This window comes from Nicotiana attenuata, chromosome 1, assembly GCF_001879085.1.
Source record: "Nicotiana attenuata strain UT chromosome 1, NIATTr2, whole genome shotgun sequence".
Classification (NCBI taxonomy): Eukaryota; Viridiplantae; Streptophyta; class Magnoliopsida; order Solanales; family Solanaceae; genus Nicotiana; species Nicotiana attenuata.
In genome coordinates, this window is record NC_031989.1 from 27,165,712 (window position 1) to 27,192,272 (window position 26,561).

General features: G+C 41.5%; 1 protein-coding gene across 1 annotated transcript; it reads right to left on the bottom strand.

The window, feature by feature from the left end:
- Nucleotides 19,006-21,791, bottom strand: LOC109240473. Its single transcript, XM_019407129.1, has 2 exons — nucleotides 21,404-21,791; nucleotides 19,006-19,526 (listed from the first exon to the last, which is right to left on the bottom strand). The coding sequence occupies exons 1-2, from the start codon at nucleotides 21,550-21,552 to the stop codon at nucleotides 19,202-19,204; spliced, it is 474 nt and encodes a 157-aa protein (XP_019262674.1). The 5' UTR covers nucleotides 21,553-21,791; the 3' UTR covers nucleotides 19,006-19,201.

Genomic DNA, 26,561 nt, shown 5'->3' on the forward strand with positions numbered 1-26,561 from the left:
TGCTTGCGGACTTCATGCCCAGATCCTAAAACGCTGCCAGACTTCGAAATAATGAATCAAGAATTAGAATGCAATGAAGATAGGTTTAATGAAATAAAAAAATAATCGGTACAGCAAAAGGAAAATTGGCCCCACAATGGAAAGATCCATACATGGTAATGAGAGTACTACCGAAAGAAAGCGTTGTACCTGGGAAACATTGAAGGAAATATCCCTGAAACAACTGTCAACGCAGGTGCAGTCAAAAGGTACTATGTTTGATCCTCTATATAGCATTAATGTTCTCCAGTTGGGATGAAGAAAGCTTTCATTCTCGCTACCCAAACACTATCAACCCTTTGCAAACTCTTTGAGCCGGTTACTTTTTTTTGATTACCCTCTTTGGGACGCGAAAGTACTATTGAAAAAAATGAAAAAAGAAGAAGAAGAAGAAGAAGAAGAAGAAGAAGAAGAAAAGACAAAAACAAAATGAAATGAAAAATGAAAAAAAAAAAAGGAAAAAGGAAAGGAAAAGAAAAAGGAAAAAGAAAACAGAACAGAAGAAAAAGAAAAACAAAAGAAAACCAAAACAAAGTTTCCTTGAACTACGTTCGACTTGATTCCGAAAGAATACGTAGGAAGCCTCTCTCTGGGGTTTAGTCACACCAAAATAAAAATCTACATTTCCCCAAAGTTGAAACTGGGGCAGAAGTTACAATGATTCGGCGATGGTTTCGCCCGAAAGGCTCCAAAGTTGGAATTCAATCCAAATTCCTTTAACCCAAATCCTTTTCAAGCCCTTCAGATCGATCGGAAAAGATGTTCAAATTGGAGGATACAGTTACTTGGATCAAATACAACAAAATGAGAGAAATGAAATGAGAGACTCTTATCATGAAAACCCTCATGGGCACCGTAAGATGACGGTAAACAGAGAAATGGAAAATGAGAGAGTCTTGTTAGTGAACTGTAACGACCCGGCCGGTCGTTTCATGAGTTACCGCTCCGTTTCCCCCATTTCTGCTTCTTATTGCTTTGTTTATCGGTTCTATGTATGATCGGGTTGGTTGGCTTGGGTTCGAAGAGGTTTTGATAATGTTTGAGACACTTAGTCTCTTTTAAGAAAGCTTAAGTTGAAAAAGTCAACCGGATATTGACTTATGCGTTATAGGGATCGGATGTGAATTCCGATGGTTCGGATAGCTTCGGGAGGTGATTTGAGACCTAGGAGCGTAATCGGAATGTATTTTAGAGGTCCGAAGTAGATTTAGGCTTGAATTGGCGAAAGTAGAATTTTGGCATTTTCTGGTTGATTGGTGAGATTTTGATATAGGGGTCGGAATGGAATTTTGGGAGTTGCAGCAGGACCGTTGTGTCATTTGGGATGTGGGTGGTAAATTTCAGGTCATTCGGACGTGGTTTGGTAGACTTTTTGATCAAAAGCGTAATTTAGAAGATTTTGGAATTCTTAGGCTTGAATCCGATGCAAATTTGGTGTTTTGATGTTGTTTTGAACGTTCCAAAGGTTGGAAGAAGTTTGAATGAGGTTATGGGATATGTTGGCATGTTTGGTTGAGGTCCCGAGGGCCTCGGGTGAGTTTCGGGTGGTTAAACGGACCATTTCTAGTTGTTGAAAGTTACAGAAAAATCGGCTGAAGTGTTGCAGGCAGTAGTGCTTCGCGTTCGCGAGTGGACCCTCGCGTTCGCGAAGGGTTAGCAGGTGAGGCTGAAGATTTAGCCTTCACGTTCGCGAGGGAGGTTCCGCGTTCGCGAAGGGCTAGGGTCGTTGTGCATCGAGTTCGCGAGGTATCAGACGCGTTCGCGATAATTTGAGCTGAGTGTCATGTTTACTGTTGCCCGAGTGGCTTATGAGATTCTAACTGAGTAAGGCCGAGGGCCTGTGTTGTGAGGATACTTTTGGGTCGGGCTGCACGCCGCAGCGGTGATATACTGATTATTGATTATGATGCCCAGAGCCTGAGATTGTACGCCACGAGGTGGCTAATTGATATGAGGCCGAGAGCCTAGTGATTATGCTACGAGATGGCTTGATATTGCGCTTGGGCCGTAAGGGGCCCCTCTCGAAGTCTGTACACCCCCAGTGAGCACGGGTACCCATTGTGATATGAGATATAGCCCGAGGGGCTGGTATTGTTCTATGTTATTGCCTGAGGGACTGATTCTATTATTATTGTGCCCCAGGGGCAAATCTTATATGTTTATCTTTTCTAGCTGCCTTTCATTTACTTGTTGAACTGCTTAAAAAGGTGTTTTACGAGATTACACTGTTTAATTGTATTTTACTGATTTTATTCTGCCTCTTTATAGCATATTGTTGTGTTTAACGTAATTTCCTATCGCTCAGTCTTCATTTATTGTTATTACTCACTGAGTTGGAGTACTCACTTTACTCCCTGCACCCTGTGTGCAGATTCAAGCGCTACAGGTCCTGCTAGCGAGGGTTGATAGCTTCCAGCAGATTTTCAGAGTCCACTAGGTAGCTACTTGGCGTTCGCAGCTTAGAGTTTCTCCCTCTTATCGTTATTTATGTTCCTAGTTTTGGATTTTGTAATAGACTGTGTAGTCCCTTTTCTACATTTCGAGACTTATGTTAGATGTTCATGACTGGTGACACCCCGATGTCGAGCCGTGTTTGGTTGTTTTCCGCAAATTATATTGTTACACTTACGTTTTGGGATTATTAGTATGTTAATGACTTATTTTGTGTTAATATAATTGTTTAAATGAATTGGGAGTTGTGTCGGCTGGCCTTGTCTTCACGATAGGCGCCATCACGATCGGCCCTGGGTTTAGGGTCGTGACAAGTTGGTATCAGAGTCTAGGTTACATAGGTCTCACGAGTCATGAGCAGGTTAAGTAGAGTCTCGTGGATTGGTACGGAGACGTCTGTATTTATCCTCGAGAGGCTGCAGAACCTTTAGAAAAACTTCATATTCTTGAAATTCTTGTCGTGCAAATCTGTTGATCCGAGTACTAAACTTCTGTTATTCTATTCTCTCACATATGGTGAGGACACGAGCGACCGGTCAGGATGGACGACCACCAATACCACCAGCTGGGGCCACTAGGGGCCGAGGACGCGATCGAGGCCGTGGTAGGGGCAGAGGTGTAGCCCGCACAGCAGCTGGGGCAGCACCTGCAGATCCACCAGCTGCCCAGTTCAGGATCAGGTCCCAGTTGTGGACGCTCCAGCAGCACCAGCTCAGGCACCGGCTGTGCCCATTGTGATTTCGGGTCTTCAGGAGACTTTGGCCCAGATCTTGACGGTATGTACGAGTCTTGCTCAGGCGGTCGCGGTTTCTACTGCCGCAGCCACTTCTCAGGCCGGGGGAGGCTCTCAGACTCCCGCCGCCCGCACACCCGATCAGGTGGTTCAGGGATTGCAGACACCGGAGGCACCACCAGCCCAGCCGGTGGCAGCTGCTCAGGGTTATGTAGCTCTAGTTATGCCAGAGGACGAGCAGCACAGATTGGAGAGGTTTAGCAGACTCCAGCCTCCTACTTTCAGTGGTGCAGAGGGCGAGGATGCCCAGGGTTTCTTGGATAGATGTCAGAGGATTCTTCGCACCGCGGGTATTCTGGAGACCAGCGGGGTTGCATTCACGACCTTTCAGTTTACAGGAGTTGCCTTCACTTGGTGGGAGGCATATGAGAGGCGTAGGCCTGCTGGTGCGGCACCTCTTACTTGGCAGTCGTTCTCCGTTCTAATTTGGAGAAGTATGTTCCGCAGTCTCGTAGGGAGGAGCTGCATAGGCAGTTTGAGCAGTTGCGACAGGGGGATATGACTGTTACTCAGTACGAGATGAGGTTCTCAGAGTTAGCTCGTCATGCTATTTGGCTGGTTGCTACGGAGAGAAAGAGGATCAGGAGGTTTGTCGATGGCCTCACATACCAGCTTCGGATTCTCATGACTAGGGAGAGAGTGTCAGGTGCTACGTTTGAGGAGGTTGTGGATATCGCTCGTGATATTGAGTTAGTTCGTCTCCAGGAGCGCGAGGAGAGGGAGGCCAAGAGGCCTCGAGGACATGGTAGTTTTGGGGGTGCTCCTTCGAGGGGTCAGTTTCAGCACGGCAGAGGCTGTCAGTTCAAGCATGCTCAGTCAGCTCGCCCAGGTTATCGTGGAGCATCATCGGGCCATAGTTCTCATGGTTCTCACGGTTCTCAGCAGGGTCATTCTTCACTCAGTGCCCTTCCAGCCCAAGGTTCGTCACGTGCTCCATCAGTTCAGGATTCTTCCACGCCAGGTGCATCTGCTAGTCATTCGGGTGCTAGGGGTTCCTTTCAGTCCCCCTCTCCGGCACCCGGGAGTTGCTATGAGTGTGGAGAGATGGGTCATATGTGGAGGCAGTGTCCTCGTCGTCTTGGGGGTTCATCTCAACAGAGGGGTCAGCCATCAGCTTCAGCGCCAGCTACTTCACCATCCACCCAGCCAGCTTAGGGTGGGGGACAATCATCTAGGGGTCACCCAAGAGGGGGAGGTCGATCTGGTGGGGGTCAGGACCGTTTCTATGCACTTCCAGCTAGGCCTGATGCGGTTGCTTCAGATGCGGTGATTACAGGTATTATTTCAGTCTACCGCAGAGATGCCTCTGTGTTATTTGGCCCTGGTTCTACTTTCTCTTATGTGTCATCTTACTTTGCCCATTATTTGGATATGCCCTGCGAGTCTCTCGTTTCTTCTGTTCATGTCTCTACGCCGGTGGGCGATACTGTTGTGGTAGACCGTGTTTACCGGTCGTGTGTTGTGTCTATTGGGGGTCTGGAGACCCGAGTGGATCTATTGTTGTAATAATGGTGGAATTTGATGTTATATTGGGCATGGACTGGTTATCTCCGTGTCGGGCTATTCTGGACTGTCATGCCAAGACAGTAACATTAGTTATGCCGGGTGTGCCTAGGATTGAGTGGTGTGGTCTGTCTGCTTATCTCCCCAGTAGGGTAATCTCATTCTTGAAGGCCCAGCGTATGGTTGGCAAAGGTTGTCTTTCATACTTAGCATTTGTGGGGGATGTCAGTGCAGAGACTCCCAGTATTGATTCTGTTCCAGTTGTGAGGGATTTTCCTGATGTGTTTCCTGCAGACCTGCCGGGCATGCCACCGGATAGGGATATTGATTTTGGAATTGATCTAGTGTCGGGCACTCATCCCATTTCTGTTCCACCTTATCGTATGACACCAGCAGAGTTGAAGGAGTTAAAGGAGCAGCTTCAGGAACTCCTTGACAAGGGGTTCATTCGGCCTAGTGTGTCACCTTGGGGTACGCCGGTTCTTTTTGTGAAGGAGAAGGATGGCATGATGAGGATGTGCATTGATTACAGACAGTTGAACAAAGTAACAATTAAGAACAAATATCCTTTGCCTCGTATCGATGATTTGTTCGACCAGCTTCAGGGAGCGAGGGTGTTCTCCAAGATTGATCTCCGTTCGGGTTATCACCAGTTGAAGATTAGGGACTCAGATATTCTTAAGACAGCTTTCAGGACCCGATATGCTGATTATGAGTTCTTGGTGATGTCTTTTGGGCTGACCAATGCCCCAGCAGAGTTCATGCATTTGAAACAGCGTGTTCCGGCCTTATCTCAACTCGTTTGTCATAGTCTTCATTAATGATATTCTGGTATACTCGCATAGTCAGGAGGAGCATGCGGAGCATTTGAGAGTGGTGTTGCAAAGATTGAGAGAGAGAAGCTTTATGCAAAGTTCTCCAAATGTGAGTTTTGGCTCAGTTCTGTGGCTTTCTTGGGGCACGTGTTGTCCATCGAGGGTATTCAAGTTGACCCAAAGAAGATAGAGGCGGTTCAGAGTTGGCCTAGACCGTCCTCAGCTACAAAGATTCGCAGCTTCCTTGGTTTGGCGGGTTATTACCGCCGGTTTGTTCAGAAATTTTCATCTATTGCATCGCCCTTGACCAAGTTGACTCAGAAGGGTGTTCCATTCCAGTGGTCTGATGAGTGTGAGGAGAGCTTCCAGAAGCTCAAGACTGCCTTGACCACAGTTCCAGTGTTAGTATTGCCATCAACTTCAGGTTCTTATACCATGTATTGTGATGCTTCGAGAGTTGGCATTGGGTGCGTTTTGATGTAGGAGGGTAGAGTAATTGCCTATGCTTCTCGGCAGTTGAAGCCCCATGAGAAGAACTACCCTATTCATGATTTGGAGTTGGCTGCCATTGTTCACGCGTTGAAGATTTGGAGGCATTATTTGTATGGTGTGTCTTGTGAGGTGTTTACTGATCATCGTAGCCTTCAGCACTTGTTCAAGCAGAAGGAACTCAATTTGAGGCAGCGGAGGTGGTTGGAGTTGCTGAAGGATTATGACATTACTATCTTGTATCACCCGGGGAAGGCCAATGTGGTGGCCGATGCTTTGAGCCGAAAGGCGGTGAGTATGGGGAGTTTGGCGTATATTCCAGTTGGGGATAGACCTCTTTCAGTTGATGTTCAGGCCTTGGCCAATCGGTTCGTGAGGTTGGATATTTCGGAGCCCAGTTGGGTATTGGCTTGTGTGATCTCTCGGTCTTCCTTATATGATCGCATCAGAGAGCGCCAATATGATGATCCTCATTTGCTTGTCCTTAAGGACAGAGTTCAGCACGATGATGCCAGAGATGTGACTATCGGTGATGATGGGGTGTTGAGGATGCAGGGCCGGATATGTGTGCCCAACGTAGATGGGCTTCGGGAGTTGATTCTGGAAGAGGCCCATAGCTCGCGGTATTCCATTCATCCGGGTGCTGCGAAGATGTATCAGGATCTGAGACAACATTATTGGTGGAGGAGAAATGAAGAAAGACATTGTGGGATTTGTAGCTCGGTGTCTCAATTGTCAGCAGGTGAAATATGAGCACCAGAGACCGGGTGGCTTGCTTCAGCGGATGGATATTCCAGAGTGGAAGTGGGAGCGGATCACCATGGACTTTGTAGTTGGGCTTCCACGGACTTTGAAGAAGTCCTATGCTATTTGGGTGATTGCAGATCGGCTGACCAAGTCCGCGCACTTCATTACTATCTGTACTACTTATTCTTCAGAGCGGTTGGTAGAGATCTATATCCGAGAGATTGTTCGTTTGCATGGTGTCCCAGTTTCCATCATTTCAGATAGGGGCACTCAGTTTACTTCGCAGTTTTGGAGGTCTGTGCAGCGAGAGTTGGGTACTCAGGTTGAGTTGAGCATAGCTTTTCATCCTCAGACGGACGGGCAATCTGAGCGCACTATTCAGATATTGGAGGACATGTTGCGCGCTTGTGTCATTGATTTTGGAGGGTCATGGGATCAGTTTCTACCACTCGCAGAGTTTGCTTATAACAACAGTTACCAGTCGAGTATTTAGATGGCTCCATATGAGGCATTGTATGGAAGGTGGTGTAGATCTCCAGTTGGTTGGTTTGAGCCGGGCGAGGCCAGGCTGTTGGGTACAGATTTGGTGCGGGATGCTTTAGACAAGGTGAAGGAGATTCGGGAGAGGCTTCGTACAGCGCAGTCGAGATAAAAGAGCTATGCTGATAGGAAGGTTCGGGATGTATCCTACATGGTTGGTGAGAAGGTTCTGTTGAAGGTTTCGCCCATGAAGGGTGTTATTAGATTTGGAAAGAAGGGTAAATTGAGTCCTCGGTTCATTGGGCCTTTTGAGATACTTCGGAGGATTGGGGAGGTGGCCTATGAGCTTGCTTTTCCACCTAGCTTGTCGAGTGTGCATCCGGTATTTCATGTTTCTATGCTCCGGAAGTATACTGGGGATCCGTCTCATGTTCTGGATTTCAGTACGGTTCAGTTAGATGGTGATGTGACCTACGATGTGGAGCCAGCAACTATTTTGGAGCGTCAGGTTCGAAAGTTGAGATCAAAGGATATAGCTTCAGTGAAAGTGCAGTGGAGAGGTCGGCCCGTGGAGGAGGCTACCTGGGAGACAGAGCGGGTGATGCGGAGCAGATATCCTCACCTGTTTGAGGCTTCAGGTATGTTTCTTGACTCGTTCGAGGATGAACGTTTGTTTAAGAGGGGGAGGATGTAACGACCCGGCCGGTCATTTCATGAGTTACCGCTCCGTTTCCCCCATTTCTGCTTCTTATTGCTTTGTTTATCAGTTCTATGTATGATCGGGTTGGTTGGCTTGGGTTCGGAGAGGTTTTGGTAATGTTTGAGACACTTAGTCTCTTTTAAGAAAGCTTAAGTTGGAAAAGTCAACCGGATGTTGACTTATGTGTTATAGGGCTCGGATGTGAATTCCGATGGTTCAGATAGCTTCGAGAGGTGATTTGAGACCTAGAAGCGTGATCGGAATGTGTTTTGGAGGTCCATAGTAGATTTAGGCTTGAATTGGCGAAAGCGGAATTTTGACGTTTTCCGGTTGATGGGTGAGATTTTGATATAGGGGTCGGAATGGAATTCCGGGAGTTGCAGTAGGATCATTGTGTCATTTGGGATGTGGGTGCAAAATTTCAGGTCATTCAGACATGTTTTGGTAGACTTTTTGATCAAAAGCGTAATATAGAAGATTTTGGAATTCTTAGGCTTGAATCCGATGCAAATTTGGTGTTTTGATGTTGTTTTGAGCATTCCCAAGGTTGGAACAAGTTTGAATGAGATTATGGGATATGTTGGCATGTTTGGTTGAGGTCCCGAGGGCCTCGGGTGAGTTTCGGGTGGTTAAACGGACCATTTCTAGTTGTTGAAAGTTGCAGAAAAATCTGCTGAAGTGTTGCAGATAGCAGTGCTTCGCGTTCGCGAGTGGACCCTCGAGTTTGCGAAGGGTTAGCTGGTGAGGCTGAAGATTTAGCCTTCGCGTTCGCGAGGGAGGTTCCGCGTTCGCGAAGGGCTGGGGTCGTTGTGCATCGCGTTCGCGAGGTATCAGACGCGTTCTCGATGGTTTGAGCTGTGGAGTCATCGCGTTCGCGAGGTAGTGGTCGCGTTCGTGTAAGAGGAATTTGTGGTCATTCGCGAACGCGAGGCTTTGACCGCGTTCGCGAAGAAGGAATTAAATGTCTGGGCAGAATGTTTTAAAAGCTCACTTCCGCGATTTTTTAGATTAAGTTCCTCCATTTTGGGCGATTTTGAAGCTTTTTGAAGGGGACTGAAGAGGGAATCAAGGGGGATCACTTGGAGGTAAGATTTATGGACTTAATACTCAATCCTAATGTATTTTCTATCTAATTAATCATGGAATTTAGCCTAAATAATGAAGAACTAGGGCTTGGGAACTTAGATTTTTTATTAAGGATTTGAAGGACCATTCGTGGTCGAATTTCAGAACTTTTGATATGTATGAACTCGTGGGGAGATAAGAAGTCTAATGATGTAAAACTTATCGAGTTTCAAGATGTGGGCCCGGGGGTCGGGTTTGGTCAATTTCGGGTTTTGTGTTGTAATTTGATTTCTTTCGAGTGGGCTTTGTTCCTTTAGCATATTTTGATGGTTTTGCACTGATTTTGGTTAGATTCAAAGCATTCGGAGGCCGATTCGAGGGGCAAAGGCATCGCGAGCTAGAGTATGTGCTGGATTGAGGTAAGTAATGATTGTAAATATTGTCCTGAGGGTATGAAACCCCGGATCACACATCGTTGTGTTATGTTAAGGTGACGCACACGCTAGATGACGAGCGTGGGGTCGTGCACCATTGGGAATTGTGACTTAGTCCATCCCGAATGACTGTTTTACCGCGTATTTGATTTCCAAATTGTTTGATGATATTATGTGTTGGGCTAAATGCCATTTTTGGGCTTCGTGCCAACTATTTGGACTCTTAGGGAACTTTTACTGCCAATTTCTCACTGCTTTGGCTTTATACTTGTACTCAGTCTTTTTATATTTTACTGTTTTCATAACTCAGCCATGTTTACTCTGTTTTAACACCTTAAATGATATTTTTAAAAGATAATTTGAGCTGAGTGTCATGTTTACTATTGCCCGAGTGGCTTATGAGATTCTGACTAAGTAAGGCCGAGGGCCTATGTTGAGGATACTTTTGGGTCGGGCTGCACGTCGCAACGATGATATACTGATTATGATTATGAGGCCGAGGGCCTGAGATTGTACGCCACGAGGTGGCTTGTTGATATGAGGTCGAGAGCTAGTGATTATTCCACGAGATGGCTTGATATTGCGCTTGGGCCGTAAGGGGCCCCTCCCGGAGTCTGTACACCCCCAGTGAGCGCGGGTACCCATTTTGATATGAGATATAGCCTGAGGGGCTGGTATTGTTCTATGTTATTGCCCGAGGGGCTGATTCTGTTGTTATTGTGCCCGAGGGGCGGATCTTATGTGTTTATCTTTTCTAGCTGCCTTTCATTTACTTGTTGAACTGCTTAAAAAGGTGCTTTACAAGATTACACTGTTTAATTGTATTTTACTGATTTTACTCTGCCTCTTTATGGCATATTGTTGTGTTTAACGTGATTTCCTATCGCTCAGTCTTCATTTGTTGTTATTACTCACTGAGTTGGAGTACTCACTTTACTCCCTGCACCCTGTGTGCAGATTCAGGCGCTACATGTCCTACTAGCGAGGTTGATAGCTTCCAGCAGATTTTCGGAGTCCACTAGGTAGCTGCTTGGCGTTCGCAGCCCAGTGTTTCTCCCTCTTATCGTTATTTATGTTCCTAGTTCTGGATTTTGTAATAGACTGTGTAGTCCTTTTCTACATTTCGAGACTTATGTTAGATGCTCATGACTGGTGACACCCCGATGTCGGGTCGTGTTTGGTTGTTTTCCGCAAATTATACTGTTTCACTAACATTTTGGGATTATTAGTATGTTAATGACTTATTTTGTGTTAATATAATTGTTTAAATGAATTGGGAGTTGTGTCGGCTGGCCTTGTCTTCACGAGAGGCGCCATCACGACCGGGCCTGGGTTTAGGGTCGTGACATGAACAAAGAGCATTATAAGGCGACGGTGAGAAGAGAAATGAGAGAGGTCAGCTGATGAAACCCGCGAAGGGTGCCACTGATCGAAAAGGGGATCCTCACAGCCATCGGCATCGACTGAGTCCTGGAAAGGTTTCTTGATTTTGAGGCATAAGTTGTGATGAATTTCTGAAAGTTGGACGGTTTGCACAGATCAGGCATCCAGTCCAAAAGGCATGTCATGTTTATTGAAGTCCGCATGTACTCCAGATAAGTCCTTCTTTCCTTTCCCCGAAAGGGACACCTCCTGTCTAATTTATTATCCATTCCATTATCTATTTTTCTTTGAATCCCTTTCGGTCTAACTCTGTTCCAAAACTGAGGCAAAGAAGAGATAGCAAGACTGATTTACAGGGCTTTCGTGTGATACAAGCTCATATGCAAAAGGCATCCAACCTCGGCAGGGGCGTCAAGTCGACCCCGACTGGCCATGGCGGCCGATGTTTCAAAATCAAAAATCTTGGAGGGAGGAAATCAAATTGAAGTGCCTATAAGGGAAATGAAGTTGAAAAGGTTGAGTCCCACGTGGCTAACCGTCTCGGCAAGGTTTGAAAAGCCAAGGTATCCCAAATGCACTGAAATTAAAATTGGAAGAAAGAAGCCAGAAATGAAAGGCCTACGAAGGTGAAATAAAGTTGGAAAAGGTTAAGTCCCGCGTGACTAGCCGTTGCGGCAAAAGTTCGAGGAGCCAAAAGTTCCCCAATACTCCGAAGTTAAAAATTGAAAAAAAAAGTCAGAAGTGAAAGGCCTACAAAGGCAAAATAAAGTCGAAAAAGGTTGAGTCCCACGCGACAAACCGTCATGGCAAAGTTTGAAAAAGCCAGAGGTTCTCCGGGGTCAGAAATGCAATTGGTATTCAGGAAACAACCAGTTGTAGTTGAAAGGGCCGAGATCAAGTGACTGAAACAATCAAGGCCACAAAACCAACCACTGTTTCAAACTGACAAATTATTCTTTGTTTGAAAAACAGGAAACAGGTGTAATCCAAAGCAACCTTTCAAGAAGCAGATGCAACCAAAAAGAAACCGCGCGGAGACTAAAATAGCTCTGCCGCAACAACCACTCCAAAAAAGGGAAGTCTTCTCCAAATCCTTTCTCGCATTTTACTCATTCTCTTAATTAAAAAAAGAAAGAAAATTCAAAATCATGGTAGTATAGGGTCTCCAACCCCTAGTTGATTTTTATTTTAGACATAGGGTCTCCACTCCGTAGTCTCTTTTCCAACATAGGTTCTCCACTCCCTAGTTGATATTTTTTTAGACACAGGGTCTTCACTCCCTAGTCTCCTTTTCCAACATAGGGTCTCCACTCCCTAATTTATGTTATTTTAGACATAGGGTCTTCACTCCCTAGTCTCTTTTCCAACATAGGGTCTCCACTCCCTAGTTGAAGTTTATTTTAGACATAGGGTCTCCATTCCCTAGTCGCCTTTCCAACATAGGGTCTCCACTCCCTAGTTGATGTTTATTTTTAGACATAGGGTCTCCACTCCCTAGTCGCTTTTCCAAAATAGGGTCTCCACTCCCTAGTTGATTTTATTTTAGACATAGGGTCTCCCCTCCCTAGTCTGCTTTTCCAAAATAGGGTCTCCACTCCCTAGTTGATTTTATTTTAGACATAGGGTCTCCACTACCTAGTCGCCTTTCCAACATAGGGTCTTCACTCCCTAGTTAACGTTATTTTAGACATAGGATCTTCATTCCCTAGTCTCTTTTCCAACATAGGGTCTCTACTCCCTAGTTGATTTTGTTTTGGACATAGGGTCTTTGTTCCCTAGTCGCTTTTCAAACATAGGGTCTCCACTCCCTAGTTGAAGTTATTTTAGACATAGGGTCTCCACTCCCTAGTCGCTTTTCCAACATAGGGTCTCCGCTCCCTAGTTGAAGTTATTTTAGAGATAGGGTCTCCACTCCTATTTGCATTTCCAACATAGGGTCTCCACTCCCTAGTCGCTTTTCCAACATAGGGTCTTCACTCCCTAGTTAATTTTGTTTAAGACATAGAGTCTCCACTCCCTAGTCGTTTTTCCAACATAGGGTCTCCAATCCTTAGTGATTTTTTTAGAATATAGGGTCTCCACTCCCTAGTCGCTTTTCCGACATAGGGTCTCCACTCCCTAGTTGCTTTCATTTTAGATATAAGGTCTCCACTCCCTAGTCTCTGTTTTCTCAGGCTACACCAATCCCGATCTTTTATTTGCTTTCAATAATAAAATAGTATAGAGTTTTGTTACAAATAACTCACGAAATTTTCCTAGTGAAAACTGGGGCAGAAAAATTTTGTTCGGTCATTTTGGNGTCAGAGTAGGTTTTAACCTTGAGGCACAGGGTCCGAGATGACCAAAACAAGAAGTCTCAATCCAGATAAAGAAAGAAAAAAAAAGAACTGAATCCAAAATGCAGAAGCAGATGAAAGATGTGAACTGCTCAAGACATGGCTGAAGTCACGAGCACTGCATGTCCGGTCTTGATCCGAAGAAGCCGTGGAAGAATGAATTAGCACCTGCAGTTAGCAATCATCAAGGTTCAAATCAAAAGTCTGCATGAAGAACCATTCAAGACGCAAGATCAAGCTTCAGAAGACTTATCGATAGCAATCTTGTAATTTAAAGCTGATAGGCTTAGTTGGTCTTTTTCATTTTGATTTTTATGTAATAACAGGACCACGGACCGGAGCCTCGACGGAACCTCACTCGACTCTCTCATCCTCTCCACACACTCCATCACTTCATTCACTTCTGAACTACACGTGGCCTGATTCCTTTATAGCCAAGGATATGTAGGCAGCTCAGAACCAGGGCTCAGTCACAATTTTTGTCCATCTTTGTTTCGTTTTAAATAAGCGTCGGGTCATAAATCAATTACGTTGCTTATTGTTCTTTGCTCCAAAAACTCTTCGTGTGTCCAAGCAAAGAGGGGCAGCTGTAAGCACGTAATTTTTTATCCGCGCAACATTTAAAAGTAGTATTTTAAAAATATTCTTATTTTCATTTTAATAGGATTTAGTTAACTTTTAATTTTAATTTTAAAACATAAGTTTAAAAACACAAAATAGTTTTATAATATATATATATATATATATATATATATATATATATATATATATATATATATATNTATATATATATATATATATATATATATATATATATCACTTCAATAGTTTATTCTTATTAACTATGATTAATTAGCATATTTTGATAGTATTTTTATTTTTATTTTTTATTTTTGTTTAATGAGAAAGAATTGAATTTGGGCGAATTGGGAGCTTATTTTCGGATTTTAGTGGCCCAACAAGACAAAGGCCCATTCTTCCCAACCCATTAGCCCACTCTCCACGTAAATGTAAGATTTAATCTTAGCCATCTATTCCCTTCCAATCTAATAGCACATGTCAATTCTTACACCCATATTTAAACCCAGTTACAACCAAACCCTAACCTACCTTTTAATCTCCTAAGAGACCAAAAATAAAAAATAAAAAAAATTAAAAAAAAAAAAGAGAGAGAGAGAGAAGCCCCACCAGAAAAATGAACGCCGCTGCTTTCTTCAAAAGAAAAAAGACCCCATTTCCTTAATCATCAGCTCTCACGCACACATTTGAGAGAATCAGCGGCAAACATTTGAATTCCAAATCAAAAAGAAAAAAAAAAAAAGCACACCACCTAATCCTTAAGCTAGAACGGGTGCGCTTCACATTTGAATTGCGGGTGTGCTTCACGTAACGTGATTTGCGATGTGTAGGAACAACGAGTGAACGACAACGTTACTCGTCTCAGATTAATTCCATAAAAGCTTAAAATGGAGTAATGTAATAAAAGCGGTAAAAGGAATAAAAATGCACATAGGTTTAAAATATGTAATAAGTCAGATAATTAGGCGACTTATTGATAGTTGAGCGACCGTACTAAAACCACGGAACTCGAGAGTGCCTCACACCTTCTCCCGAATTAACAGAATTCCTTACTCGGTCTTCTGGTTTCGCAGACTTTAAAACAGAGTCAAATTTCCTCGATTTGGGATTTAAATTAAATCGGTGACTTGGCACACCATAAATTACTCCAAGTGGCGACCCTGAATAAATAAATAATCTCATTTCGATTAATGTCACTTAAATTGGAAAAACTCCTGATTCCCTCGAAGAAAGGAGCTGTGACAGTCTTAGTCTGTAGTTTGCAGTATGCTTAGTTTATTTTGTTCTAATAGTGAAGATAAGGCCCTTGGCTTCTTTTGACACCAGTTAATGTCTCCTTTTGCTCTGCTTTACTGCTTTATACTATATTGGAGCATCAGTCTAGTCTGTTTGCCTTGATATTAATTTAGCTTGTGTTGTAGCCTGTTTGGCATTGAATCTTACATTATCTGTGCTTAATATCTAACACTTGCTTTGTGTTTTTTTCGATGATGCCAAAAGGGGGAAGATAAGGTTGGAAGGTTGTGGGTTGTGAACATATATGTCTGTCAATAATACTTGTCACTTGTTTTTCTGGTTCTTTCATGTGATTACTTGGTTCTGCTGTGTACAAAGTTTGTCATCATCAAAAAGGAAAAATTTGCTGAGTATTGAAATTTTGATGATTAACAATGTATGACTATGCTCAAAGAACCATGTCTTCAACGTAGCTGCTTATCTGTTTTGAAGAACCAGCTCCTCAAGATAAAGGATCGGTTCCTCATGTTGATAGTTGTACGTCTGTACAAGACAATAACTTTATCATAGAGTTACCCAAGTCCGAGTTTGGTGGAAGAAGGCTATTATATGTGATAAGGGTCTTTGATCAACAAGATACGGATAATTCAGTCAGAGGCAAAAGTCACAAAGCTTGTGGAATCCTTGGAACAGTAGGAGTCCTATCAAAGAGGAAGCTAACTATGAATAAGGCTCCTAAAAGATCTCAAGTTGAAGCGTTTAGATATGATCAACTTTGGACTTCTGAACTATCCTTGCACGCATCAACTAAAGTGTCATAAGTCGTTTACTCGAGTCGAGTACTTGCATTGTATTCTTCTTGAGTCAGTCTAGTAAATATGTTTTAGGAAATTGAGTTGTAACCAAGTGTCATTTACAATTATTGAGTTGGAGCGAGTGTTTGCTTTACAGGGTAGCGTAACTTATGATTCAAATAGGAGTAGTAGGAGTACCGGAGAGTATTGAATTACAGTCTTGTAATTGATACATTTTAGCTTATTATTCTAGTGGAGTTGGAGTTGAAAATCCTACGTAGTGGGTCGTGGTTTTTGCACATTTTGAGCCGTGTTATTTTTCACGTAAAAATCGTTGTGTTCATTTTATTGCTTATTTACTTTACGTTTAAGGAATATGGTAAAGAACCAAGTTCTGTAGTAATCAATACGGGCACTCAAACTAACACTGTCTCATGCAACATAGTCGGTCTAACCACTACTCTGTAGAACTTAACTTTAAGTTTTTGTGGCGCATTCTTATCACACAAAATGCCGGAAGCGAGCCTCTATTTTATTCACCCCGCTCCGATACGATGTGTGACATCCTCGTCAATCTCCCTGTTTCCTTGGGTTACTGACCTAAGGTACTTGAAACTTCTTTCCTTAGGGATGACTTGTGTATCAAACCTCAGTTCTTATCCGCTTTTTGGGTCACATAACTGAACTTGTGCTCCAGGTATTCGTATCTTTTAATGCGAGGTATAGTTAAATAAATTCCTTCCCTTTCCATTTCTCTACAAAGAGCCATGCACTTTTATGATTTGCGGCCCACCACCTGATTTTTTCTTCTTTATGCTCCTCTCCTACTTTAACCTTACCTATCTCCATGTAAGCCAAACCTAATAACTCTACTCAAACCCACCTCCGGTCTGTAAGCACACCAAATTTAAATTTCATGAGTATGATGTTTAAATTCTTTTGCGTAGTATTAACCTTATCGTATTTTCAAAATTATGAATTCAATTCATCTAATGAAATTTTAGTTAGTTTTCATACACTTATATATTTATAGGGCGTGTTACTTCAAATGAATTTGGTTGCTGAGAAGTAATTACATTCATCACAGTCTGCAGTGATGCTCTTCCCCATAGTTATCCAAATCTAGGGCTGTGCTACAGTGAGTAATACGAATTTGGTGTTTACGTCAAATCAATATACTTTATCATAGTCAAGTAAAAAATTAGGCAACACTTTCTTAGTGCTTTTCTTTTGACATCAATAATTCTTACCTTTATTAAAAAAAAAACATCTTTTGGGACTTCACAAAATGCAAAATGTGTACCGTAAATTGGTAAATAAGGAATATCACTTCCTGATGATTGTAGTTAACTAGCTATACATTCACCTCCATTTCAGTAATATTTCATTTCCTCCTTTGCATGTACATTTTCTAGTCATGGCAGGCAACTGAAGGCCCATTGTTTGTTGTCCATTTCCTGTATGCAATAGCCAATTTGTCCTTTTCTCACCAATATTTATTTCTGTTTTAAAAGTTTATCCCCTTGCTATTGTTTATTGATTTAGTTCACTGTTACTTGAGCCTAGGGTATACTGGAAACAGTCTCTCTATCTTCATAAGGTAAGGGTAAGGTCTAGGTATATACTACTAACCGCAAATCCCAGTTGTGGAATTACACTGAGTTTGTTGTTGTTATTTGTAATCTTTGCTTCTGAGCAGCAAATTGAGTTCATATATGTTGAGAAGACCTATTAGGAAAAAACAAGAAGAGCATCTGAGCGCTTTCATTCTTTACAGATTGAGCAGCTGAATTCAAGAAAGCAAGAGATATTGGAGAAATGCGAACTGGAGCAAATAGAACTACCCACCATATCTGATCCAATGGACACTGAAGAGTTTACACCTGGCCCTGTTTTTTTATTTCGGTAAACTAGCTAAGAAGGGGAGCCTTAGCGTAACTAGTAAAGTCGCTGTCATGTGACCAGGAGGTCATGGGTTCGAGCCGTGGAAACAACCTCTTGCAGAAATGCAGGGTAAAACTGCGTACAATAGACCGTTGTGGTCCGGCCTTTCCTCGAACCCCACGCATAACGGGAGCTTACTGCACCGGATTGCCCTACTGACAAGGAAATGCATGAGGTGGATTTTACACAGAAAATTGTAGCCTTGACGTCAGATATTGAAAGAACAACTCCAAATCTGAAGGCCGTAGATCAATACAAGGATCTACTGAAAAAGTATGAAGATGTTACTAAAGAATTTGAAGTGGCCAAAAATGAGGAGAAGAAAGTTACTGATGAATATAATAGAGTGAAAGGGGTCCGGTGTTATTAATTTCAATGCAGCAATTCGCACTTATCAATATAATTTCACCATTATAATCCTGAAAGTCAGGATGTAAATCAACTGAAATTGTCACTCTACTTGGGGTACAGTAGCATGCTATGAGAAGGGAGGGCATTAGCCTATGGTGTAGTCCCCTCCCTCTTTCCCTTTCTCTGGTGTGGTCTTCGTGTGACTCCAGTTCGAGCGGTTGAAACAGTCATTAATGCTTGTATTAGGGTATATTGCCTGCGTTATACCCTTTAGGGTGTTTTCTCCGGACCCTGCGTGAGTGCGAGATTACCCTTTAGGGTGTTTTCTCCGGACCCTGCGTGAGTGCGAGATGCCTTTTGTACCAGGTTGTCCTTTTTTTTTAGGAAATCAGCAAATGTTGACTACCATATCTTTATCCTTCCTTTTACGGTGTTTGAAGTCTGCAATCTGCATGTTCTGGTTGCAGGTATGAATTGTGTATGAAAGCTTTTAATCTTATATCTGGAAAAATTGACCAGATATACAAGCAATTCTCACAAAGAGCAATACACATCCTCTTGTTGGGACAGCATATCTTAACTTAGATAATGAAGATGAACCATTTTTAAGCCGCAAAACAACCTCTTGCAGAAATGCAGGTAAGGCTATGTACAATGGACCACAAAGCCCTTTCCCGCCCAGACCCGCGCATAGCGGAAGCTTAGTGCACCGGGTTGCCTTTTTTTTAAATTATTTTTACAATTCGATGAAAGGAATTTAAAGAATAATCATTATGCCACGACTCCATTTTCTTTTGCTACGTTTGAAAGCCATTGCTTGCAGCTTCAGCAATTGGCAGTAGAATTACCGAATGCAAGCCGCATGATATTCACTCAATCACTATTAAATGAAAGGATTTCTTAATCCTATCTCCTTTAGTTAGGTTTATAATCAGTACTATAAGCAGTAATAACATTTAGCATGAACAGTGAAAGCTTCACAGCTCACACCAAAAACAAAAGCTAACAAAAGATTAACCACATTAATAGTCACTTAAAAACAATAAAAAAGAAGCTACTCTATTAATTGCAGGCTTCATTAGCTTCAGATAAACGTTGAGCTAAAACAGCAGCAGATTTTTCAGAAACCAAAGCTTGAATGAGCATAGTCTTTACTTCCCAAGCACTATACGGATAATTCTTTCTAGCATATGAATTCAACAATGCTGCAGTTGATTGCTTCACTAATCTTGCAAATATATTGTCCCTATCATCGTTTCTTCCCGCAGCTTCTAGGAGTGTAAGATCGTACCTGTATCGCTCGTATGCCCTTGAACCGAATACTTTTGATACTGTTGACATTTCCGGCACCATCTTCGGCCATGACTCTCTCCTGCTGCTCCAATACCTGCCAACAGCAGCAAATTAGTAAGGGGTTGTTTAGTACAACGGTGAGATATATCATGGGATTTCCAACCTTCTATATGAGATAGTTGATCCTACTATTTTAGCGTAAAAGTTATCCCGAGATTAGCTAATACTTCAGACCAAACATAAATAAAGTTAATCTCAAATTCTATCCCGGGATTATTATCCTTATTCCAGCTTTATTAGTTAGTTGGTTATTTTAGAAATGTTGCAGCTTTTTCATAGCCTTTACTACTGTTCCATGAAATCTTCCATCCTCAAGTAAAACAGGGTATTAACAGTTCCCCAGATTTAGCAAAAACTTACTGGACTACATGATACTCTATTCACGTAGATGCTTATCAGTAAACCATAGTTAGTTAATATTGCACTACTCTCTAGGATGGTGCATAATATGATAAATACAGAATTACAATACCAAAACCTAAAATTTTGGTATTCGGTATTTTAGTATTTGGTAAGGTATTTGGTTTAAGTTTTTAAAATAAGGTGGTGTTAGGTTTGTTATTTGGTATTAAAAAAAATAATAACGAAATACTGATACAGTACCAAAATATGTACTAAATTATACATTACACATATTATTGATTAACATACTAAGTTACACGATATATATCTTTGGCATTCATGTTGAGGTTGGTAGTAAAACCCATGTACTTCTTTAAGAAAATGGAGGATTTTGATTTTTACTCTCAAGGTTGTCAAGCAGTTTAACGTAATGTTTTAACGGTTGTAGGGTGTTTCTTAATCCGTTACTCTTGTATTGTTATGTTGGATTAGTTAGTCCTTGTTGTATTCTTTAATTTAGATAATTAACTCTAAGGGCATCTCCAAGGGTGCACTACTTTTTGCATCAAATATAAATTTGGTGTAAAATTTGGTATTTTTTTTTGCTCCAATGGAACACCAACCATTATAGTGCGTGAATAATGTTGCACCAAATTTGGTGCGACACTATTCATCAACACCAAAATTGATTTATTATTATTTTATTTATCTTTTTATTTTTTTGGACTTTTAATTTATCATATATTGTGTATATAATTAATTTTTATATTAAGATCTTTATAATTTTAATTTTATATCCTATTTTTTTGATATGTCAATTTTTATATATATTATACAATGACCACATGTATTATACTGCACAACACGATAATTGAGGATTAATACACCAATTGTATTTATCAATGATTTCACTTTTGGTTGATTTATCCTTTAAAATAATTTTGTAATAAATGATTATATAAATGGTGAATCTGAATTATATATGATGAATATGAAAAAAAAAGAAAAAAGATAGAATTTGTTTGAAGGATATAAAAAATAAAATTTAAATAGAAGATAATAATATAATATTTAAGAGAGAGAAGAAATATTCATTTTTTGTGTAAAAAATGGCGTAATGGTTGGAGTGGTATCAAATTTGGTGTTAGGGTTGGAGATAGTCTAAGCAAATAACATGATATTTCCAATGATCAAATGTATTTCTTTATGTGCCTTCTTCTCTTAGTTGATACTTGATACTTGATGGTTTTGGACAAATTATCAACGGTCGGGTGAGCTTAGGACGTTTTTATTGAGTACTTTAATTAATTAAAGTTTATGGTTCTATGCACTGGTTAATATTCAAGCCGAATAAATCGAACTTACCAAATCGAATAAACCAAAACCAAATAGAGAAAATCCGAACCATACCGAATGTAATTAATTATTGTAATTGTATAACATTTTAAGAAATCGAATACAAAAATACCGAATACCATACCTAAAATTACCTCACTCGCCCCAACTGAGATTTTTTTTTTTTTTTAAAGGAGACATAAAATTAGTAGAAAGTGAAGAGAAGAGTCTTACTGAGGAGTGCATCTCCCTCTGTTTCTGGTGTATACAAATCCAGGTCTGAACTGTTGAGCACATACCGTCAAATTTCCCAAGTAACAATAGTAAGTAACTAACAGCACCAAAAGAGCCAGACGATTTTTGAGCATAAGAAAATTAGCCATTTTCTTTTCAGCAAATTTTAGCTGAACTAAATTAAGCTCCTACTTGTGTACAATGGTTGGATCTGAATAACTCATTTCCTTCTTTGTAATGGTTCTTTCTTTTTTGCTTGTCTTTATGGCTGGACTTGGTCATCCTCGAAACTGCTGCAAATTTTGAAATTATATCTTCTTTATTGAAACTATCGCTTTCAGTATTGTCAGTTTGCAAATCTAACCCCCTTCTTCTTTTATTTTTACTTTATTTGTAATCTTGTTGGGACAGACATTATATCATGGGTCATGTGATGCAAAGTATTTGTGTCGACTGTCTAGTAAATGGCAGTACCGCGTGGCTTTATATCTTCCTGTTTCAACTTGGAATATCTTTTTCTTTTCGTGGGACCGTTGTGCCTATGTGTAATTTAGATATTTTTTTTAAGCTCGCGCTAGAAACTATTTATATTTGGCAATCGAAAAAATATAGAAGTTTATATAATTTTTGTATATAACATACCGAATGTATCTTTTCAGAAACCGTTGTGCCTATTTGTAATCTAATCCAATAGTACTCTCGCGGGGCCTGAGCTTTTTTAGAAGCTTGGCCTCTTTCATTCAAGTAATCCTTTTAGAGACTATAGTATAGTTAAGAGGTTCTAGTAATTAAAAAACGTATGAATTTACTTTTTGTCACGATCCAAACCGATGGACCGCGACGGAGGTCCGAATCCTACATGTCGAACATCCTTAAGCATGCGTCTAAGATATAAACCTGAATGACGTATGCTGAATTACGAGAATAACATACATGAAGGAAACTTGCCAAAAAGGCATATGTACATATACATGCGAAATACTATGGGCGAGCCGGCAAGGCTGCTATAGACAACTATATACCCAAAACTGAAAGTCGACAAGGCCACATGCTATCCAACTATACATAACTGTCTACAGACCTCTAATAGAAATACAACTGTACAAAACGGGACTAAGCCACGTCATATCCATATATATATGCAACCATATCGTCCCAAAATCAAAAGCAGCTCCGGATCAAGTGGAGCACGCCAACTCTCGCTAATCAAGGGTCCTTAGAAGGGGGACCGTCGGCTTGGCTACCTGCACTTGCGGGCATGAAACGCAGGCCCCGGGAAATGGGGCGTTTGTACGAATAATGTACTGAGTATGTAAGACATGAAAATCAGTACATAAAAGCCATAGATGAAACATGGAATAAAGAGATCCATCTGTAAATCTGAATAACTTTGTAAATTCTGAAACATTTATAATGTCATGCACGTGCATATAAATGGCGTGTCATGCATAGGTATAGGTGTGCATAACATCATCAAGCCACTGAGGCATCCCATCATATCGTCTCGGCCACTGTGAGCAACATCATCAACATATACCAACTGATCAGGTGGTGGTGCGTTTATAACGCCGTAACTTTTTTCCCATATCCCATATCCACATAATATACATATATACGCGTATACAACGCCATTTGGTCATGGGTCAATGTACACGTATAAATGCCTGAAATGCCTAAGAAATACGTTGATAAGATTTTATTGGAATGCCATAAAAATCAATATACCTTTCGGCTAAACTTTATCAAATACGTATTTTTCTGAGACCCATGAACAGAATATATAATAATAATTCACATAGGGAATCAAAAATATAGACACTCCTAGTATTTCTATGAATAAAGTCATTTATGAAAGTTGCGTATTTTACTCGTTTCATTTGTGTTATTTGGATCACGCCAAAAAGAAAGAAGGGATAGCCTTAACATACCTGGAATAGGGAAAATATCCGTATAATATCCTTGGAAAAGATTACATTGTACTCCTTTAGAACCGCAAAATTTTACGTTGCTACGGTTCTAACAATTCTCGTTGGAATTGTTGGTTGAAGAGAATTTTGTTAAAAGTTTACTGGATGGAGTTTGAGCGTCTGGTTTGAATGTCTTGTATATGAATTTAGGAAGAACCAAACTTTGTAATGTTTATGAAACCAAGATTATGATGTACACTTACTTACACGTAAGTGCCTTATAACTTTAGATGGCCACTAAGCCCATATGACCAAGAGTCATAGGTCTGTAGTGGCTTGCTGCCACGTGGGGTAGGGTGGAACTATTAATCTTTATTCACTTATTAGGTAATTAAGTAATGTCCCCTTACCCGATAATTAACCAATTATCCGTATAATTAAGAATTATTTCAAATTACTTAAAATACTATTCATTTTTAATATACTTTATACATCATATTATCACGGTCATATGGTACCTTGTGTGGTACTAGTCCATAAGTATCGGGTGTTATATCTCGGACCGTATTCCATCCCAAATCGCCAACCTTGAACGAAACTCATTTTCTTTAATTCGTGTACCCACCCTTTATCTTTCATGGCACTTACTTACCGCTTGTTATAAATAGCATAAATATGTTAACCTCAAGATAATGTCATCCTCGAGTCTATGTCAATTAACTGAAGGTTGAAACTTTAAAGTACGAAAACGCGAGATGTAAATGGGTCTTTAAGGGACATCTTCTTTTTCCCTTATCAAGTAAATCACACTTAATTGCCTAATTGCTATTGATGCTATCTTGATAATTGAATATCTTATCATAGTTGTAGCCTAAACAGGCTATTAGTCTTATTAAGTTCGAATTTTATTTGCTGAACACTTGCACAATTGAAGTTACCTAGAAAATACTCTCTTTTTTTTTAAATATATACATCGGTGCAGGATTAGATATTAAGCTTTAGAAGAAAAAAGATGACATGTGACACGTTCTTTAGTTCTGTATGGGTCAGAATTCGACCCCACGATAATTATCGAGGCTAATCCCGTATTAAGTTAATTCATGATTAATTAATGGTACGACTACTCAGAATTAACGATGTTCAACCCGCATCTGGTTCGATCGACAAGGCCATGGCCTATCCGCCACCATAAAGGCGAGATCCCAACGCGGTCACGGCCACTTATCGCCAGATCACAAAGCCCACAGCTATAAATACTAAGAGTGGAAGCCCTAGAAAGGGGGCTGCTTCTTCACCACTATGGAGAAGAGAGAGAGAGAAGAGAAAAACACACCCATCTTATGGGAAGTGAAAACACCATTGTAAGGCTCTGAACCTCTTCATGGAGAGGCAGACCAAACCAATATTATCAATAAAGGCTTCCAATGTTTCTCCCCCTAACCTTGAGTACTTATTTTCATGTTCTTCGCTTGGTCCAATGGATTATTACAATTTGCTATGATTTTCCCGTGATTTATTTTGATTATTTTTTAGCTTACAAAGTATATTGTTAACTTTTGAGCCAAACAATTTGGCGCCGTCTGTGGGGATTTCATAGCAAAATCGCGTAGTTCTTCCATGGACCAAAAGGAAAGAAACGCCGGAAAAGGAAGAACAACCCAGCTTAAACAAGCCAAAGCGGCATATCAGGCCGATGGAACTCGAAGATCTCGAATCAAGATCCAGTTCCTCTGTCTCTCATCTATCAGATGGTGCAAACAAGAAGAAGCAGCCTCCCCCTCCCTTCCTAAGGGAAAGTCTCTGTAAGGCACACGAGCTCCGGTCAGAAACCGGCAAGGAGATATCTCGAGCCGAGAGTCGCCTCAGGACAGCCTATATACCCTGGTTGGGAAGACAACGGATAATCCGCTCAAGGTCTCGAATCCAAAACGAGTTTCAGCACTCAATGCCCACAATATGGGACTCAGGCTACATGCCCTCATCATCAAAATCAACCAAGTTCAACAACAGTTGAACTATGACTCAGGCTACGTGCCTTCACCAAAAAGTTCAACTACGGTTGAACCAAGACAGGCTACGTACCTTCACCAAAATGTTCAACTACGGTTGAACCAAGACAGGCTATGCGCCTTCACTAAAAATTCAACTACGGTTGAACCATGACTCAGGCTATGCGCCTTCGCCAAAAAGTTGAACCAAGACAGGCTATGCGCCTTCACCGACAAGTTCAACTACAGTTGAACTGGGACTCAGGCCATGCGCCTTCGCCAGTAAAATTCAACTACGGTTGAACCAAGACAGGCTATGCGCCTTCGCCAAAAAGTTCAACTACGGTTGAACCGGGACTCAAGCTATGTGCCTTCGCCACCAAATTTAACAAAGTCCAACCACGGTTGAACCAAGACTCGGACTATGTGCCTTCGCCATTAAATCCAACGAGCTCGACCTTGCTCGAGCTGCAAGGATGGACGCCTTCGTCCTCAACTTTAGCAAGTTCAACCACAGTTGAACCGAGACTCAGGCCAAACGCCTTCATCTGCAAAGCCCGACCTCCAACAAATCGGAGCGCAGGGTAGGCACCCTCTCCATTCAAGTAAGTCCTCCTAACTCGAATTAAGATTCGGGCCACGTAAAGTTCGGCCCCGGTCAAACTACGAGGCCGCGTTTTCTACCATCACGATCGGTAGTTCGACTGCGTCCGAACTGGGACTAAGGCTAAGCGCCGCTATCGCCAAATAACGGCTAAGACTCGCCCGCACTGAGTTGAAAAAAGCAAGGCCATCAACTATATTATGGCTAAGGCCATCGCCGCCAACGGTCGACCTAGATTCGACTGCGGTGAGTAAACGACCCGACGACGGTCGAAGTTGCCTTTATGGCTAAGGCCGTCGATTCTATCACGACTAAAGTCGTCGATCTAAATTCGACTAGGGCCGCCAACGTGAACGGTCAACAAAAAGCGCAACAAAAACTCTAAAGAACGAAAGAAAAACAGTGACATAAAACAAGCACAAGGCAGGCAATGGAAAAGAAAATTTGTATATTTACAAAGTCAATTGCGGGTCATCCCCGCTTACACCCACCCAAGGCCGATCAATACAAGAAATAAAATAAAAAAACAAGAAACACCTAAACGCCAAACGGCGAACAAGACAAGAAAAAATGCATAAACATCTTTTTTACTCGATGCCGTCTGCGCCACCGTCTGCACCAGCGTCAGCCTCTGGCGTCGCCGCGTCAAAACCACAGTC

Excerpts from the sequence above, each read along its gene's own strand:
- LOC109240473 (XM_019407129.1), bottom strand. The coding sequence starts at position 21,552 with ATGGCTAATTTTCTTATGCTCAAAAATCGTCTGGCTCTTTTGGTGCTG. Across the intron at positions 19,527-21,403 it reads AGAGGGAGATGCACTCCTCA|GTATTGGAGCAGCAGGAGAG; the intron begins GTAAGACTCTTC and ends TGCTGTTGGCAG.